The 17,756-nt window shown below is 42.9% G+C and overlaps 2 protein-coding genes across 4 annotated transcripts; both read right to left on the bottom strand.

The window, feature by feature from the left end:
• Window positions 1-615: 615 nt before the first annotated feature.
• slc35e4 (solute carrier family 35 member E4) lies at window positions 616-8,332 on the bottom strand. 2 transcript variants are annotated; one of them, XM_053854444.1, is made up of 3 exons: window positions 8,195-8,332; window positions 5,752-6,362; window positions 616-4,062 (listed from the first exon to the last, which is right to left on the bottom strand). In XM_053854444.1, the coding sequence occupies exons 2-3, from the start codon at window positions 6,341-6,343 to the stop codon at window positions 3,548-3,550; spliced, it is 1,107 nt and encodes a 368-aa protein (XP_053710419.1). In that variant the 5' UTR covers window positions 6,344-6,362; window positions 8,195-8,332; the 3' UTR covers window positions 616-3,547. The 2 variants fall into 2 exon arrangements, with proteins under 2 accessions (XP_053710419.1, XP_053710418.1); XM_053854443.1 differs by lacking the exon at window positions 8,195-8,332 and adding an exon at window positions 7,945-8,152.
• A 585-nt stretch (window positions 8,333-8,917) lies between these two features.
• LOC128752831 (oxysterol-binding protein 1) lies at window positions 8,918-17,641 on the bottom strand. Of its 2 annotated transcripts, none has more exons than XM_053854491.1 (5): window positions 17,589-17,641; window positions 17,032-17,198; window positions 16,198-16,403; window positions 10,482-10,732; window positions 8,918-10,412 (listed from the first exon to the last, which is right to left on the bottom strand). In XM_053854491.1, the coding sequence occupies exons 2-5, from the start codon at window positions 17,190-17,192 to the stop codon at window positions 10,167-10,169; spliced, it is 864 nt and encodes a 287-aa protein (XP_053710466.1). In that variant the 5' UTR covers window positions 17,193-17,198; window positions 17,589-17,641; the 3' UTR covers window positions 8,918-10,166. The 2 variants fall into 2 exon arrangements, with proteins under 2 accessions (XP_053710466.1, XP_053710465.1); XM_053854490.1 differs by lacking the exon at window positions 17,589-17,641 and adding an exon at window positions 17,413-17,494.
• Between the last annotated feature and the right edge of the window lie 115 nt (window positions 17,642-17,756).

Raw genomic sequence — 17,756 nt, 5'->3', positions numbered from 1 at the left:
GCAGCGTTCACAGGGTAGAAATAGAGCGATGAGGTTTTACCGCCGGAGGAAAACGGATGGATAAAGAAGACATTTTAACTCCAGTTGAGTCATATACGTGAACTTTTCTTTGTGGTTTGAGATGAAATTGCAGCATCTAGTGGTCAGTGATTGGAAATTCTTCAGACGAGTGACAAACGGCTGATGACAAATCTCAACAGTTATTCACTTATTTTCCATGAAACATTTTATGGTAATTGACAGCATTAAGTATTGAAAGTCAAACATGATATCTGGTACAGCAGCGCCACCGTCAGGGACAAGAGCAGACTGCAGCGCATTGTGCACTCTGCAGAGAAGGTGGTCGGTTGCAGCTCTTCATGACCTGCATGTCCGACCCTTCTCACCCTGGTCATGGACTGTTTGTCCCTCTTCCCTCTGGCAGGAGGCTGCGGTCCGTCCAGACCAGAAACCACACCAGACCACAGGAACAGCTTCTTCCCCTCGCTCATCAGATGGATGAATTTGTGATCAGTCCTTGTTGTTTGTGGGTTATTTATTTTATTTTATTTTGTTCATGACAGCACTTTATTCGACTTTCCTAGTTGGTGGGATGCCCACTGACCATGGCAATAAAGTTGATTCTGATATCATTAATGGCCCACCAAATTTATAAAAATATTGATTTACTTGAGGTTATAAACATAATATAAAAAAATAAACACAAAACCTTGCTTTTTGCCAATTTATTGACTTTTGTGTAAGTAAACAGTGTTCTTATGAATGATCTTTTTTCCACAGCAGCAGACGTCGGTATTTCAAACATATGATGTCATCAGGAGGAAGCCTCTCTTCTTCTATTGAACATCTCAGTAAGGCATCAGGCAAACATTGCATTCGTTATACCAGCCGTAAATGTCTTTGAATATATTAAAATAACTATTTACATCTGACTTCAGCCTTAAAATTAAACAGAATCTTGGATAACACCCGTCCTCATACAGTAGCAACACAAACATAAAACCAGGTAACAAGCAGAACTGATGGGCAAAAAAAGGAGTTGAAATGAGTAAGATGTCAGAGTTCCAATGCTAACTTTCAGATTGGTTTCAACAGCAGAACGTTATAGCAAGTTGTGCAGCTGTCATCAAGTCCTCAAATGAGAGTAACATTTTCACACCCGATGACAAAAAAGCAATGTAGCTTAGATTCAACTCTACAAGAATTGTCATCTGTCATTCAGAATTCAGAAAACGACTGTTATGTTTTGAGCAGTGATTCATATTTTTTTAATCTTGAATCAAGTCCTGTGATCCTCCAAACTAAGAGAATCATTAGGACACTTGAAGAAAAGTCAGCTTGGTGTCATACTAGTATGCCTGCAACTACAAAATAAATCGGGTCTGACACCCCAATAATGATCCAAATGCTATTAACACGCAGAACCTGATTTTACATTTACTGATGGCAAAAAATGTCATAAATATATGAGCTTCCTCTTTGCTCACCAAGGATTCACACTCCAAGGATGTAAACCTCATCAGTTGCTGTCTTTCATGGGTCAGATAATGTCGATGTAGAACATAAAACGAATGCTTTCTTCGGATCATGAGTCAAACACTTCCCCTAGAGATATTTGAAATGTATTCCTTCCTATTACATATCATTGTTACTCCTGTACTTGCAGCACACTACCATGTTTCATATATACTTTATTTTTTGTATATACTGCCTGCAGATCAAGCTGCTGATATTAAGAGTTAGGAATCTGGTGGTAGTATTCTAACAAGAATATGACTAAGGCCAAAAGGCTAGAAACCACTCATCTCTTCCAGGTGGAATGTGAAAGAGAGATCATCATGGCTGAGAATGAGATTACACTTGCTTTAGAATGTACAGGAATTCTCCAGTTAAAGAGTGACCCAAGGAGCTTTGATCTAATTGAAAGAGCTTTTTTTTTTCAGCACTAGCGATTTTTTTCCGTGTGACGCACACATTTTTGGAATTTTAAACAACAACTTTGTTCTGCTGCATTCCTATGTAAGAAGAGAGAGGTAGCACTAGTGTGTTGGTGCGCTGGAGCAGTGACGCAAGCTCCATGTCAAGTTAAGAATATGAGTGTTGTGATGGAAATCCACTCGTACAGGCAATAGCAAAATATGATATTGACGGATAGGTCAGAGGACTATCGCAATAGTCATCTGAATTTCTGTTTCAGACAGTGATCACCTGTCGGTGGTGGTGTTTATGGCAACAACAAGTGGAGATGGCGAAAACAGAAGTTATGGCTTTGTCAGTAGGCAAAGTGATGGAGGTCTGTCACAAAAAAAAAAAGTGCGCAAACAAGTAAACAAATACAAAATCAAACATCTTAGCATCTCGGCAGGAGCCAACTGAAGTCAACCAACTCAAAAATAAATTAACACATGAATATTAAATATGTAGCTGAAACATAAATAAGTCGCGTTACAACACCAACCAGCAGGCGTCCCTAGCTTTAAACTCGCTCCGAGGAAAAGGAAAGGCAACGACAGTCCGTTGAGGATGTGTGAACTCATTACTGCGCTCAGTTGTAGAACCTGGCTATAATTGGAGTAAATCCACAGAGACTCGTGTACAATCTAGTTTCTTGGCTGCAGGCCACGTTCACAACCACAGTACGAGTGGAGCAAGGAGAGAAGAAGCTCAAAAAAGGAGTGGATGGAACAACAACATCCTCAGTGCGAAATAAACCAGGAATAAAAGCTGCCATAGAAGCAGGCGCCCAGCTTCAGAGGCGCCAGTTTTAGCTCCGCCACGCCGTCCTCCAGGACCAGACCTGCAGGTGGAAGCCCCATGATTTGTTGTAAGAAAGCAATGCAGCTCCACCAAAACACACGGCCATGAACTCATACCTCTCTGTGAGATAACACGAAACACTTGTTCGGCCGAGAGTTTTGTCCCTAAACGTACAGAAAAATGCATCACTTGCTAGAGGGCCATTTCAAGCTAAATGCTACTGGCACCAAAAACAGGAGATTGTCCAAATAAAAGGCCCTTCTGACTGTCACCCTTGAAGTGATGTGGGACTGTTTCTACTTCAATAAATTCAGCAAGTTGAGTGAGCTTGAAAGGTAAGGTATGAGTTTCTTACTCCCTCCCCATCTGTCTGACCTCCAATTGAAATTAAAAGCCCAAATCAATCCACACACCAGTCCTGGACCCGGATTAATGGATTAAGTCCCACAGTGCGCTAGTTGAAGCTCCTGCAACAGTAAAAAGGGCAAAATGTTTACCTATATGACTACACTGCCAACTTTAAGCACATTTTAGGCTATAGGTTTCATTTCCAGAAAGTGAAGACCCAAAATGGCTCAGAAGGAGCTGGTGATGGACTGCAATGTAAAACCTGACAATCACATCGACTGCACTTGTACCAGCAGCGGTGTAAGGACCTCATGAGGTATTGACCTGTAGGCGAGGACTAAACCCTGAGAGCAGTGGGTTTGCTCTCTCGGGTAGCGAGCGATGACGTGGACGGCTTCGTGGCACATGCTATGAAGTGGTTCACCCTTCGACTTCAGTCGCGTCAGTCTGCCTTGTCATGATCTCTGTCGTCTGTCCTCTGGCAACATGCCGCTGAAGCTTTGTCCGAACCCTCAACTGGGGCAACGTGGTAGCGTTCTGCTGCTTTAGCGTTGGCCTTGCGTGCGTCCATGTAGCTGACGATGAACTCAGAGTTCTGATAGATGAGCATGCCGGACAGCGTCAGCACGGCGCCGACGCAGCTCAGGGTGGACAGCTCGGTGCCGAAGAGCAGCTGAGACAACAGCAGGTTTCCCACCACGTTCAGGTTGCCCAGGATGTGCAGGGTGACGGCCGAGGTGAGCGTGATGACGCAGCAGCTGGCCAGGTTGTACATGACCGAGCCCAGGCAGCTGAGCAGGATGAAGATCCACAGGTGGTGGTCGTAATGGAGCGGAGACTCCAGCAGGGCCCAGTTCTCCAGGGCCAGAGCGGCCACCGCCAGTATACAGAAGCTGGGAATGGACATCATGTAGAGCAGGAACACAGAGTTGATCTTCTCCTCCTGAAGTAGAATACCTGAGAACAGAAAGAAAAAGCTGTGGTCACCCATGACCTGATCATGTCAAACAACCGGTTCATTCATTTATTTTATGACTGTATATAATGTGGTGCCTTTAGATTTCACTTCCTGGCGTGTGGTAGCGGGAAATCAACTGCAGAACTGTACCAGACAACATTGTATTAAGCATTAAATATACCAATTTTAAACTATGAAGCTGCTCGCATACACAACAGGTTTCTTACTTTCAGCCTATATGTACACTTGTGTTGATTTTGAAGTCTTCTATTTCAGCTTTATTTGGACTTTTTATTGACTTTAATTCTCATATATTGCAGACGTAAAACTTTAATGGACCTGCAACACTGTTCACGAACACGTTATATCTACAGTGTCAGAGAAGGGTCATGTCCGACGGGAAGCATCCCATGTGGCAACTCCTACTGAGTGGTGAATATGCACCGCATATAGAACATTAAAAATAATAAGAGTGATGGACTTTGGCTACCATGTGACAGCGCTCTACTCATGACGACACTTTTCTATATTTCACAAAGCAGCTTTCCAAACACTGGTGGCCCCTAAGCACCTATATTTAGCAGCCATACGTGTTTGGGGATTGAACCGACGACCTTGTGGTCACAATCCTTTCTGTTATTTTCCCACGTGGCATGGAGAGTTGAAGAACTCAGGAAAAAAAATGCGATTAATGTTACGTAACAGAGAAAAGCCATCAGAAGAGTAAATATAGAAATAGTTTTTTGATGTCCGTGTTAATGTGGATAATGATATAACAGAGCTAATACACAGCTGGGGCCTTGTAGTCGAAAACGGGTCTCTACAGCTCTCTCTCTCTCTCTCTCGCTCTCCACAGCTTCCCACAGAACATTAGGCAATATTGGATAACCAAAGATCATGCGATCTACATCTGAGCATATGCTCCACCAGGTCTTTTTTCCCAGGACTCAAACCAAACAGCCAGGTTGACAGAACAACTTAGTAAACATGAGGACACACCCTACTGTACCTCTTTGTTTTGGTGTTTCATGGGCGCTGGTTTAGACAAGACACGAGTGAACAAATATAAAAATAACATGGAAAACTGTGCAAATATAACCAGCACGCATGAGGGACGTAGTTACCGAGCATGACCGCAGATGTTTACAGCAAAGTTTGCTTAGAAACCGTGGAAGTTGTGTCTGTAAAATTCCACTTAAAATGAGTCATTCAGACAGTTCACAGAACACACAGTGAATGTGCGACTCAGTCAAACAAGTCCAACTCCTCCTTATGAAATTGTTTGTCTGTCATATTATGACTGGATAACTTTTTAAAAGTGTAATTAAAATGGGATAAATTACAGTTCATGTCACCGCATGAGCTGAAATGTTGCCAAACAATACAGTTATTCACACTTCCTTTGTTGGTTCACGATGTAACAAAAAGCACCTCAAAGTCCTCCCTAGTCACGCCTCTATTATAATAACATTGTAACATGGTAATAGTTGGAAGTCCTTTTACTCAATTCCAGCAGTGTGTACAGTCAATAGTCTGGTAGCAGTCTTGGTGCAGTTCTTCACAGTACAATTCAAGGTTAGGTTAGGAAACACAACTGGCTGTTTGATAGGCCACAGGCTCTGTTCTTTGTCTAGCAACCCACTGAGAACTTTGCACACAACGAGAGAGCGCATGCAAATGTAACCTACTTTGTTGAATGGACTTGACCCCTCTCAGCATGGTGGCTGCGAAAACGAACAAGCAGCCGGTCTGGTCGTACTGGACCTCCCCCATGATGCTGAAGGACGCCCCTAGGCAGATGGGCATCATGGCTGTGTACTTCAGGACATGATGCTGCTTGCCCAGGATCAGCGTGGAGATGGCCAGCGTGAAGAGCGGCGTCGTCGTGTAAATCATTTGGGCGAACGACAGCTGCACATAGTTCAGTCCCATGTTCCCAAACGCAATGCTGGCGCAAAATGTCAAACTCAGCAAAAAGACTTTACATTTTGCGCCCACCGTCAAGTCCTGCTCTCCAGGGCCCCTGTGCCGCACCACCCGCAGTTTGATCAGGCCGTAGTCCACCACGATGGCCGTCAGCATGTGCAGTGCCGAGAGAAGGAGGGGATACCTGAAGTTGTAGACGGCAAAGATCCATTTGTTGAGGCTTGAGATGGTCGTGCCGGTCACCAGCCACACAATGACCGCCGACAGCAGGTGCAACATCTCAGCAGGGGGCCTCCTCCTGCCTCCGTGTTGCAGAGTCGCCTCGTACTTTGAGAAGCCATCTGGCTTGATCATGTTCTTGTCATTGTTCTCTCTGTAGGGAAGACACATGTTAAATAGTGTTTGTCGGACCCCGGTAGCAAGAACTATGAGCAAGTCGTGCCTTCCTCTACTCGAGTCTGAGACTGCTTATCCACTGAGCCAACTTTTCTTCCAGCCCCACCAAAGGTCACATGACTCTGTTTGGTATGACAGAACAATTATGTAACCCAGCCAGGAAACTACAAGCCCGGCATGCCTGAAAACTCCAGACAGACGACACGCCAGGGTGAGAGAAATGTTCCTCAGCAGGCTGTTCTAGAACACTTCAAGAACAAACCTGGAGTGACCGGACTCAACTTTCAAATGAGTGCGGAAAATCATGTCAAAAACGGTCACAGCGCTAAACAACATTATTCAATTTATGTAGCCTGAACTGCGTCAGGGAAGATGAGCGACAGTGAGCAAATGGTGTGAGCAAAAATGAAAACAAAACCCACCTGTTTACCCAAGTCAGACTGAGCAATCCTAGTCACTTGATGATTTAATATTGTGCACTCACTTACAACCATAAGCAGAGACAGAATGCAAACAAGCTCTTATACGAGCCAGAAGCATCAGGAACACTGTCATAAGATCTCTAACCTAGTTTCCCCAAATGTAGATAAGCAAATTATATTAAAATAGAAAAAACAGAGTGGAGTAATCCCTCACCAGATCATGGATTTTTTTTTTTTTTAGTTAACGTTTCAGATAGCATAACTGATAACATTTCACTGGGTCCCAGGATTCATTTACTATTAGATTTTAAATTATTTTTGTCAGATTTTTTTCACCAAAAATGATTAATACTAATAAAAGGAGGTTTTAGAGTGAAGACATTCAGAAGAGCAGTGCATACACTACTTACTACTCACTGTTCATTCATCATCATCTTAGTCAAATTTGAAATTAGGATGCCCATTTTCAGGTGTTGGTGAGTAAAGTGCAGAATGTTTTTGTTGGTTGGAATGTTTAAAGGAATGTACCTTGGATGTGTTTAAAAATGTGTGCAAGGTAAAAATCCATCCCAGTCTCCTGTTGTAACATGTATTATGTATGTTTTTCTTGTAAAACATGCTAGGATATGATTAAAAAGGTGTTAAACAATGTTTACAGAAGACTTGGAATATGTCTGACACGCATTCAACAGTGAGCACATGCTTTACTATGGGTGACGTCCATGATCCGTATCGGCCAAAAAAACTTCTGTTTTCAACAGAGCATCTTGTTGTACCACTACATTCATGTTGATATTTAGTTTGAAGCTTCTACATAGATGGTTAAATTGTTGCTTTAGTAATGCATTAACAGCATAACTGTAAACATAAATAACTGTAAATGTAACCAGTTATCGTTCTTGTTTCCTCCAAAACCCGTACGAAAAATGCTGTCGTCGAAAACACCATGCACTGAACGTGACCGTTATTCAATATTATACATATCGCTCGTGTTATCTCCCGTCTTTAAATAGCGCCTATTGCTTGAACAGTCGCGCACTTGGGAGGCACAGAAATCAGACACGTTCCGTGGAACATTGTTGTTGTACGCCACTGTATTCTGGTGATGACATGAGGATTACAACGCCAAGGACTTACGTGTTAAGGTCATACGTATGAGGACAGCATCGATGATAAATACACATCCAAAAGTCTTAGTTTATCGCTGAAACAGTGCAGACTTTAAAACCGTGTGTTGACGTCGCTCGGCAGGCTGACGTCACTCTGCGCTCCGCTGGTGTTGTCAAGCTAGCATGTAGCGCTGCTAACTAAATAGCACACAGGCTAACAACATGCGCCGTGTCCTGTGTTTCTATCGCCTCGACAAGCGGGCGTTTGGCTGCTTTACCTTGTTCGTCGCTGGGTTCATTGACAGCCCCGGAGTCCGGAGGCAGCATCCCCGCGTCTGTGGCTGCCGACGACACTGGGCTGCCAGGCGAGCCGAGGCGGACGCAGCGCGGAGCTGGTGGAGGATGTTTAAAGGGCGATGACAACATTTTATTGCGACACGGTGCGCAACTAAAATTACCGTTAAAAATAGAAACCACCCAACTAGTATAGATATATCAGATGACAATTCGTGTTTACTTGGTACTCGTTGTCAGTATTTTGATATTTTATAGTAAAATCCAGAAGTTGAAGGTTAAACAAATAAATAAATAATGAAAAAATTCTCCGTTTTTACCTTTCAATAAATTGTTGAATGTCATCCTGTTTGACTGATACTCACATAATTCTTCTCAAGCAGCTCGTTATTTCCCCCGGAGCCTCTATAATTCGCTTCAAATAGGGAGATATTGCTCCCCAAAAATCCAGCAGAAGGACAATCTCTCCACAGAGGGACATGAGTGATGAGGAAGAGCGAGTCAAGATAGTCAATGAAGAATTTGTTCAGGCACACGATGGCTCCGGTATTGGGAGATATTCGGCAAAGCTTCCAGGTACAAATGAAAGAAGATGAAGATGAATGTGTATTTGAATCATGCATGTCCTTCATAATTTACTCACTTTAATAACATACTAACTCCAGTTTAACCAAGTGAGAAAAAAAAATAGTGCAACAGTGGTTTCTGGGTTTTATTAAAAAACAGAAGATGTAAAATCTTTAAGGTCTTTGGGCACAAATGGTGAGTTGACACATCATGTTTCAGAGTCCGCACACTAGTAGCTACGTGAAGAGGATTCCTACTACATCATGCATAGCTATATGTTGCCAGAGACACCTTTTTAGTCATCACATGGAGTATAACCTGCAGTGTAACTTTGTGCTTCGTTTGGAATCATTGTTAATATAATACATTTATATTATTTTACATTTATCACCCTCAATTAATGATGACAATCACACTTATTTTCACAATTACAGGTTGAATAATATTCAAGTAATTCGCGTTTCTCCTCAGAGATAAAAAGGAGGTCATGGATCTATATCTACAATACTTAGCTTTATACAGGTTTCAAATGTGCCTAAAGCAATTTCAACTACAGTGAAATACAAAGTGGAAACGGCACAAGAGCATTAAAAGCCTTATTAATACTGTGGATAATGAGTGCCCAATTGTTTCTTTTTTATGTGGTCTTTCAAGCACGACTGTGAGGAAGAGTTGCCAATACAGTAATGTTTTTAGAGGTTAACATGTGAACACAGGGCAATCTAAGTCATTCATATTGAATGACTGTACCATGACAAGACGGCTGTAATTGAATCCGGTTTGTGAAAGCAGAGTGTCATGTATTAGCCAAGTCCCATAACACAGCGTGCTCTGTCTCATATTCAGCTAATCTTTTGATCAAAACTCATGTGTTGTTGTATGAAGTCCACGTGTGTAATCCAGTGTTGTGTTGTGATAAATCTAAATGAAATTGTCCTGGTCGATGCCAACCTATTTTTTTTTTCAAACTGGAACATGACCAGGCTTGGAACCAAACAGTCAGTGCAAATCAGTCTTCTGACGAAAGTTGCATGTATTTCCTGCCTCGTATATTGTCATGGTTTCATTGGGATGATGCTAGATGGAATACTTCAGCTCAACTATACGTTCTGCACTCTTCTTAAGTATGACACTACACTTCCAGCAAACTATGCACATATCTGCTAAAACACAGTGATGAGAACATGAATGTCTCTATTTGTTTTTACAATATGACGTATTAGCTTCCAGCCTACCGTGTTTATATACAGATTCCAGAGAACAGAGAGAAGTCAGTTTTCCTGATGTGATTCTTGTAAAAGTGTGTGCATCCATGACAAGCACAGATTCGGTAAATGTGCTGTTTCACTGGTAGTCCATACCATTCTGTTTTAGTTTGCATGCTGGTGTTCATCGATCAGCAGAGGTGGTTATTATCCATCTTTTATATTTCTGAATTGATCCGACTGAAGAGCAGAGTTCCAGCTGTGGGGAGACGTTCTCCCCATCTGTTGTTACATATTGAGGAGGTCTGACATTCTGTGCTAGACTGTGTGATCGTTCCTCTCTCTTCTGGCGCTGCTCTCGCTCATACTGCAAAGTCTTCTGCCACTTTCGGCTGTGAGATTCTGCTACATCCAGGAAGTCACGACAGGCCTGAGACGTGGAAAGAGTGGAAGGAATGGAATACTCGCTGAAGAAGTCAAACCTGTGACGTCAACTCACCTTGATCATAGCATTGGAGGTGATCCGGAAGAGAGTGGCTCGCTCATTAACCGCTTTCACTCGGTCCGTGCCGTCGGCGGATCCTCGGAATTCCTCGAGCTCGCTGAGGGAGCGCTGGAGGGCAGCGCCGTGTTTCCCTATCAGCTCATTACAGGTGCTCAGGTCATCCAACCTGCTGGCCAGAGTCTTCAGCACACCAGGGGTTAAAACCTGATCCTCCTGCTGCCCAGGGCCTTCATCTCCAGAGTCATCTTCTCCCACACACAAGAAAGAAGAAGTTGGGTTAGTATTTCCTTCTTATTCCACAACTTACTGTATATGTGCAGTTTATTAACTGGTAAGACAAAAGTATGAAACCACACGCACAAGGAAACAGCAAAGACAGAGTTAGTGGTGAGGGGAAATCATTCACACCCTCAGCCTCCACACAAACCCTCTCCAAGAATCAAAAGCTGTGAATGAACACTGTTGCCCTGGAAACGTGAGTCGGTGCAGTCGGGGCGGGGGGCTTGTCTATTTTTAGAAGAAGAGGGGAAAAAAACATGACGCATTACCCTTCTCTTGTCTTTCTTCCTCCATCTACCTTCATGTTGGGATGAGCAGCACCAGTCTCATCAGTCATGCTGATCCAAATTCAGTCTGAGACAACCATCGCTCAGGCTGAAGTTTAAATGGGTTCCCTGTTTTACAATAGCTCAGTGCTTAGCTGGGATTCTTAAAAATAAATCAATAAATAAAATAGTTTAATTAACATTTAGTACTTTAATATAAGGCTGCACATAAAAGCCCTGACATGGTTTTACCAATGAGTTCTTCTTCCTCTGTTCCTTCCAGCTTCTCCCTTCAGCGGATCATCTTCCTCTATCTCACCCTGTCCTCTGCTTCCTCTTCTCTCAAACCTACAAACCTCATGTCCTCCTTCACCACCTCCATCAATCTCCTCTTTGGCCTTCCTCTCCACCTTCTGCCTGGCAGTTCCAACCTCAACATCTAACCCCAACCTACCAATGTACTGGCTCTCTCTCCTCTGTACATGTCCAAACCATCTCCATCTAGCCTCTGACTTTGTCTCCTAAACACCTGAGCACATGTGCTGTCCCTCTGATCTACTGCTTCCTGATCCTATCCATCCTGCTCACTCCCAGAGAGAAGCTCAGCATCTTCATCTCTGCTACCTCCAGCTCTGCCTCCTGTCTTTTCCTCAGTGCCACTGTTTCCAAACCATACAACATTGCTGGCCTCACCACCCTTTTGGACACTTTCCCTTTCAACTTTGCCGACAGCCTTTTGTCACACATCACACCTGACACTTTTCTCCAATGAGTCCATCCTGCCTGCACCCGCTTCTTCACCTCTTTCTCACACTCTCCATGGCCCTGGACAGTTGAGCTTCAGTAGTTCAAATCCACCACCTTCTCTATCTCTGCATCCTGTAACTTCAGCTGTCCACTTGGCTCCCTCTCATTCACACACATGTATTCCGTCTTACTGTGGCTAACCTCCATTCTTGTCCTTTCTAAGGCAAACCTCCACCTCTCTCGCTTATCTTCAATGTCATCTGCAAACATCATTGAGGTTTTACCCATAAGTTAATATTTTTTAATAAGTAGTCATTATCTTTGGGGATTCTATCAAGTTATGTACTTATGGGTCAACACCATGCTAACGTTAAGCACGTCACAACTACCACTAATGGCAACATTGGGTTAGCAACATAATCTATGGGCTGTTTTGCATTATCTTCACAACTCAGCTTCATATTCCCATATTATACTGCAACAATTTAAGGTCCCAGATAATAAAATTGCATGTTTTAACCTCTCGTAGACCAAACTGGGTTGGAAGATAAAATAAACAAAATATTACTGTCTATATGTCATTGTATCAATAAACACAGAGATGAGAGAGAGAGAAAAATGCAGAGAAAAGGTGAGTGAATATAGGCCATGCCTGTGTCGCCTCAGACAATAGCAGGGACAACTCCCAGCGAGGGGGCAAAATACATTAAAATAATCAGGGCAAACCAGATTAACAAAGTCTCAGGAGAGCAGAAGATTAAAATAAAAGGCTGGAAAAAAGTGCTTAAGGCTTCTTCAACAGTTATATAACCTATATTAAAATGGAAGACAAATTCGCAGGAGTTTGGCTCACATCACATTTGGGTCATTCATGTCTGTTCGGATGCTAAAGGAGAGATTATGCTCATGGCAGAGAAGTGGGCCGACCCGATCCTGCGGGTTATTTTTAAGCAAGAGAGGAGACGTCACGTCGGAATCATGAAGGTAAACCACAGGTGATGGATGGAACTCCAGTCTAGACTGAGGTGGGATGTTAAGCCCCTCCACACATGGGATCCCATTCACTCTTCACTTCCAGCTTCAGTTCATTGCAATAGATGGAATTGTTTAATTGCATCTGTAATGAGAGCTATTATACCAAATATAATAAAGTGTTTGCTATTTAATTTTCACGGGCATGATTAAAAAAACAGATGTAATTACACGAAACAAACAAGGCCAGCGCGTAAGTCATGCACAAACCTGCACAAGGACACACATTGATCTTGATGACGGCCCTATCTGCAGCGACGTTAATAAAAGTGTAAAAAATAGGCTTCATTTGCATCATCTAAAGGTCCAGTCATTTCAGGCCATGATTCCTGCTGTGCTTAATGTTCACTACACCTGACCTTGGGTTGACATTTCAGCACAGCTGCTGATGTGCTCATTCCAATACACGTGATTTGTTTGCCAGAAGCTTGATGTGTTTACTCCTAATGTGGCTGTTTTTTCCTCTCTCCATTGAGGTGTTCATGTTATAGTTGATTCAGAACTCCGATTGCTGCTATACATGTCGTAACTTAACGCTAAACATGTCATGGGGGAGGGATGTGCAGAATGTGCACCCAGAATATGCTGATGAAAACCTTCTTTTGAACGAAGGTTTTCATCAGCATATGAATGATTTTGCAGACTTTTTTTTATTGAATGTTGCAGCCAAAAAATGGTTAATTTTGCTGCAGGTTGTGATGTGATCATTTGTGGTCATGGAACAACCAGACGGAGAATAAGGCAAATCAGCTTGTAAAAAAAAAAACTAGTGTCACTTTGAGCCCAAAACAAGGTCCAGGCTGCAAAGATTTTAACCAAATATGCTTTATTTCCACAAAGCATTGAGTATTTCAAGTACAAAGAAAACACATAAAACAAATGAATAAAACTACATGCTGAATAAAAAATATATATTCTAAGTTAATAATATTTTTTTATTATGATATTCCGTGAGTAATTTCAGGGCTGACAGCCCACTGTTTCAGAACACCTCAATAGAGCGGAGATTAACAGATGTATGGATGAGCGGTGGTAAAGGTGAGGAATGTTTATGGGTGGGTGACCGGTGTAGCTAAATCATTTTTGTCGGCTACTCAGATTTTCTTGAGGCAGAGCGACCAGGTATTTCCGTTTCCATCCAATCCATTTCCAATTCATTTCATTTTTTCCATTTACTGTCAAAAATGTGTGTGTGTATGTGAGAGACTTACAGCACACCGACTACACAGTTCTGAAGTTACGACTGACCATAACAAAAAAAACAAAACAAAGACATTTGTGCAGTTAACGAAGGTAGTTGCTTTGTCTGCCTGTAATTGAAAACATTTCCTCAGGCCTTTTAGAGCCTAAACTAAACTAAACAAACAATTACCTGCACATTCAGCAGCGCCACACAGTGGCAACGAGTGGGTCGACTTGGGATATGACAGTGCTGTACAGAGACTCATAAATGCAGCGTAAAAGGTAAAAGATAACTTGCTTATTTCTGGCAAATCATTGTTTATATGGCATATCATTATTTTTTTCCTTGCACAGTTTCCGGTTGGTGCAATTGTAGGAGTATTAGTGAGCTAAACTTTCATCTCTACTTCTTTTAAAAGCAACAAAATCCTAAGGGCATGACGGTGTTAAATGAGGAGAGGGAGTAAGTTGTGAGGTTGGCAGGTAAAAAAATTGAACTTAAAGGGTTCAAATTATTTAAAAAAAAAATCTTCGATAGTATTATTGAGGAAGCTCAAATATCTTCTTTTGAACAAAGGGGAAAATTGACCAGCAGAACGACTGTTAATGCAGAATTTAAAAGCAGCAGCTCCAGCAGAGTTTTCAGCACATTTGAATCAAGTGACACCCAGTAAGTAAAGTAAAGCCTTATAAAATCTTCTTAAAAGGCTCTGCTATTTAAATCCTGTTAATTATTTGGAGCTTTAATCGCTTCCCTTGCATGTGGACACTAAGTGCCTTTCCTGGGGCCAGTGGAAAGACGACAGCCACGTTTCCCAGAGACGGCAGTGTGTACTGTACTGAGATTTACAGTTAGAAATCGCAGTTTTACATATGGCTCAAGCAGCTCCTCTAAAACATGCAAGATAAAATATTTGACCGAGAATTGCTAAACGTACAGCAGGGATATTAATAGTCGCGTAAATGTGAGGAATAAACAACGACAGGCGTCTTCAACATAAACACATACGGATGATCCTTGTCACCACACTACCACACCAGAATACAAACAACACACGGCAATTCACAAACAGACATGCTGACAGCGTCTATTGGATAAATAAAAGAGAAGAGTATTTTTATGAATGAGATCAGATCAGCTACTTACAAAGCGAGGCTGTTGGAAATTGCTGTTATTGTCCACATGGAGAGAAATATTTTGAATGTAGAAGCATCACACTCTCCTGCCACCAGAACAGGAGGAGGAGTCCCAACGAAGGTCAATTCATTCAGCTCTTGCTGTCGTCATAGTCAGGGAGAAGTGGAGGGAGGGGGAGCCAGCGAGGGCGGGTGGAGGATGCTGTTTGTGTCTGTGAGCGAGTCAGTGCGTCTGAAAATGTTTGTGTAACAGAGACAAACGGAGCCACACAGACAGCCCCCTCAAAAACCAACCCTTGTGATGCTACCATACTTTTGTATCTATGCCCTTTAAAACATAGTTTAGCCCTTGGGACGAAACCAGCGATTTTCATTACGCCATCGATACAATACCGCCATCTAGAGGGCATTTTTTAAAAGTCGGTTATGAGGAATCTTTGCGGGAACGTGAGAGACAATACTACTTGTTATAAATAAACTAGTCTCGGATCATTGCTCCTCAGGCTTGACTTGCAGTTTGAATTTCAATTCCAACAATCCTTGTGCCTCTTTTCAGTTCTGCTTTCAAATTGTCTTACCAAGGGCAGATGACATTGATATAAACCAACGACAGGGTAAAGGCCAGAGAGCAGGACAGAGTTAAAAAAACAACTAAAGACAACCTCAAAATAACACAAAAACAATTGGTTGAGTAATGTTCAAAGAGAATAAATGAAGTGTGTTGCTATTTTGTGAAATCTATTCATGTTTAGAAATAAAATTTGTCACTCAACAGGCTGCGAGATTCTGAACTAGAATGGCTGAACATGTAAACTTCACAAATATGTTAACCATTCGTATTGCCACTTTAGATTGACAACAAGAGTAATCGTTTCAAAGTTGCTGGGTAATCAGGGCCCAGGGAATCTAAAATAGCCAGGGAAAAAAAAGACCACACGCTCGCATCTGTCCATCTTGGTGTGGGCAGACCATCTGTCGCAGCTTGTTGCCGTACACTTCCTGGCTCAATCAGCCCCAGCTTCAAAATCAACCCTCGCATGTTATCCTGTCAAAAGTGTCTTTCTTACCGGAGTGATGCATCAGCGGCGCAGCGTTGGCCCTCGCCTGCTGCAAGGCTGAAACCCAACGCTGACATTCCCCATCGGACGTGGCCTTCAGGTGGTAACTTCGGCCGCCGCTGGTCAGCACCAAGTGGCAAGAGTCGCCCACCTCGATATGAGCCGTCGCCAAGGGAATGGTGCCCCGGCAAGTGTGCGCCATCTCTGCCTGAGTCCTGAGAGAAACACCGTGAAGTAAAGCCCAGCAGGATTGGTCAACACTCTACTTTGACAACATTGGATTATATAAGTCAATCCATGTATTTATGAATGCAATATGTTCAAGTTGTGGACATCTTAAAGATTATTCAAATAATTACTCTGGATGCAAACAGGTTACAAGTTCTTTGATTTACTGTGGACTTTTCCCACTGTGGATATTTCTGGGGACTGGGAGGCACATACTTACAGAGGCCTATATGTTGCTATGTGCAGAGGGGTTCCAAATTGAGAATTCTATAAAGACCACTTTCAATTCATAAATGGTTTAGAAACAGACCCCCAAAACATGTATATATGAGCACAACCCCAGAAATGCGTCTAATCACTGCCTTTTTAAGTATAACTGAGAAAACGTTCCATGTTCGTATATATTTCACAGTGTACAGAAGACGACACTGTTACAGCTTGGTGCGACTAACTTTGGCAATGACTGAGCATCTTTAACAGAGTGAAATCTACCTGGTTCACATGAGGAGCAGTACTTTTTAGGACATGCACCAAACACAGAGGTGTTGTTCAGGCTACGCACGAGCATCAACAGTACTCCAGCGGTGGGGATGACAGCGGGTCGCGCGCGGTTACCTGTAGTAGGACAGCAGGCCGTTGCTGAGCACAAACCAGCGCCGCTGGTAGCCCTTCAGGTAATTGGTCCATTTAAAGAGCCAGCCCCTGTGGGTGTCCGACCCCGGCAGACGGACCCCCGGGAGGCTCGGCGAGGGCAGACTCTTCACCAGCTCGTCCATCTGCTCCTGCGGGCGGATGCGGAGGCTCAGACTGATGTGATGCTAACAGCTGCAATCTCCTCCGCTAATGCTACTGTTAGCATGCGGCTGACCCGGGACTGTGCCCCCTCGTTTTCCCCGGAGACACGCACCGACCCCGCGATGCAAAGGCGTGAAAGCCACGTTAAAACGTCATGTAACAGAAAACACGCCCAGTGAACAATATGAAAAACCAGCTCACTTTGACTGCATGTGACATTTAAGCGTGAAGATGACTCGGGTGATGACGTCATGATAAAAAGGTTTCCAAACCGAAGTCAAATTTCACACACATACACGCACGCGTTTCCCTCAAAAGTGAAATGCAGCATTAAAAACCGTGTGATATTAAACGATTTGTTTTGCTTAGAAGCTTACATGAGGAGGTGACGTGTTTGCCCTTCAGCATCATGGTACAAGCGCATCCAGACTCACAGCACTGCAACATTATGAAAACAGAAAAGGATCGAAAATTCTCTTCAGATTTGGTTGAATAACTCCAGTCTTCATACAATATGTACAATAAAGTCTCACGGCTCCATATGT

This window comes from Synchiropus splendidus, chromosome 1 (genome assembly GCF_027744825.2).
Source record: "Synchiropus splendidus isolate RoL2022-P1 chromosome 1, RoL_Sspl_1.0, whole genome shotgun sequence".
Classification (NCBI taxonomy): domain Eukaryota; kingdom Metazoa; phylum Chordata; class Actinopteri; order Syngnathiformes; family Callionymidae; genus Synchiropus; species Synchiropus splendidus.
The sequence above is the reverse complement of the archived record's forward strand: the minus strand, read 5'-3'. Positions and strand labels throughout refer to the sequence as shown.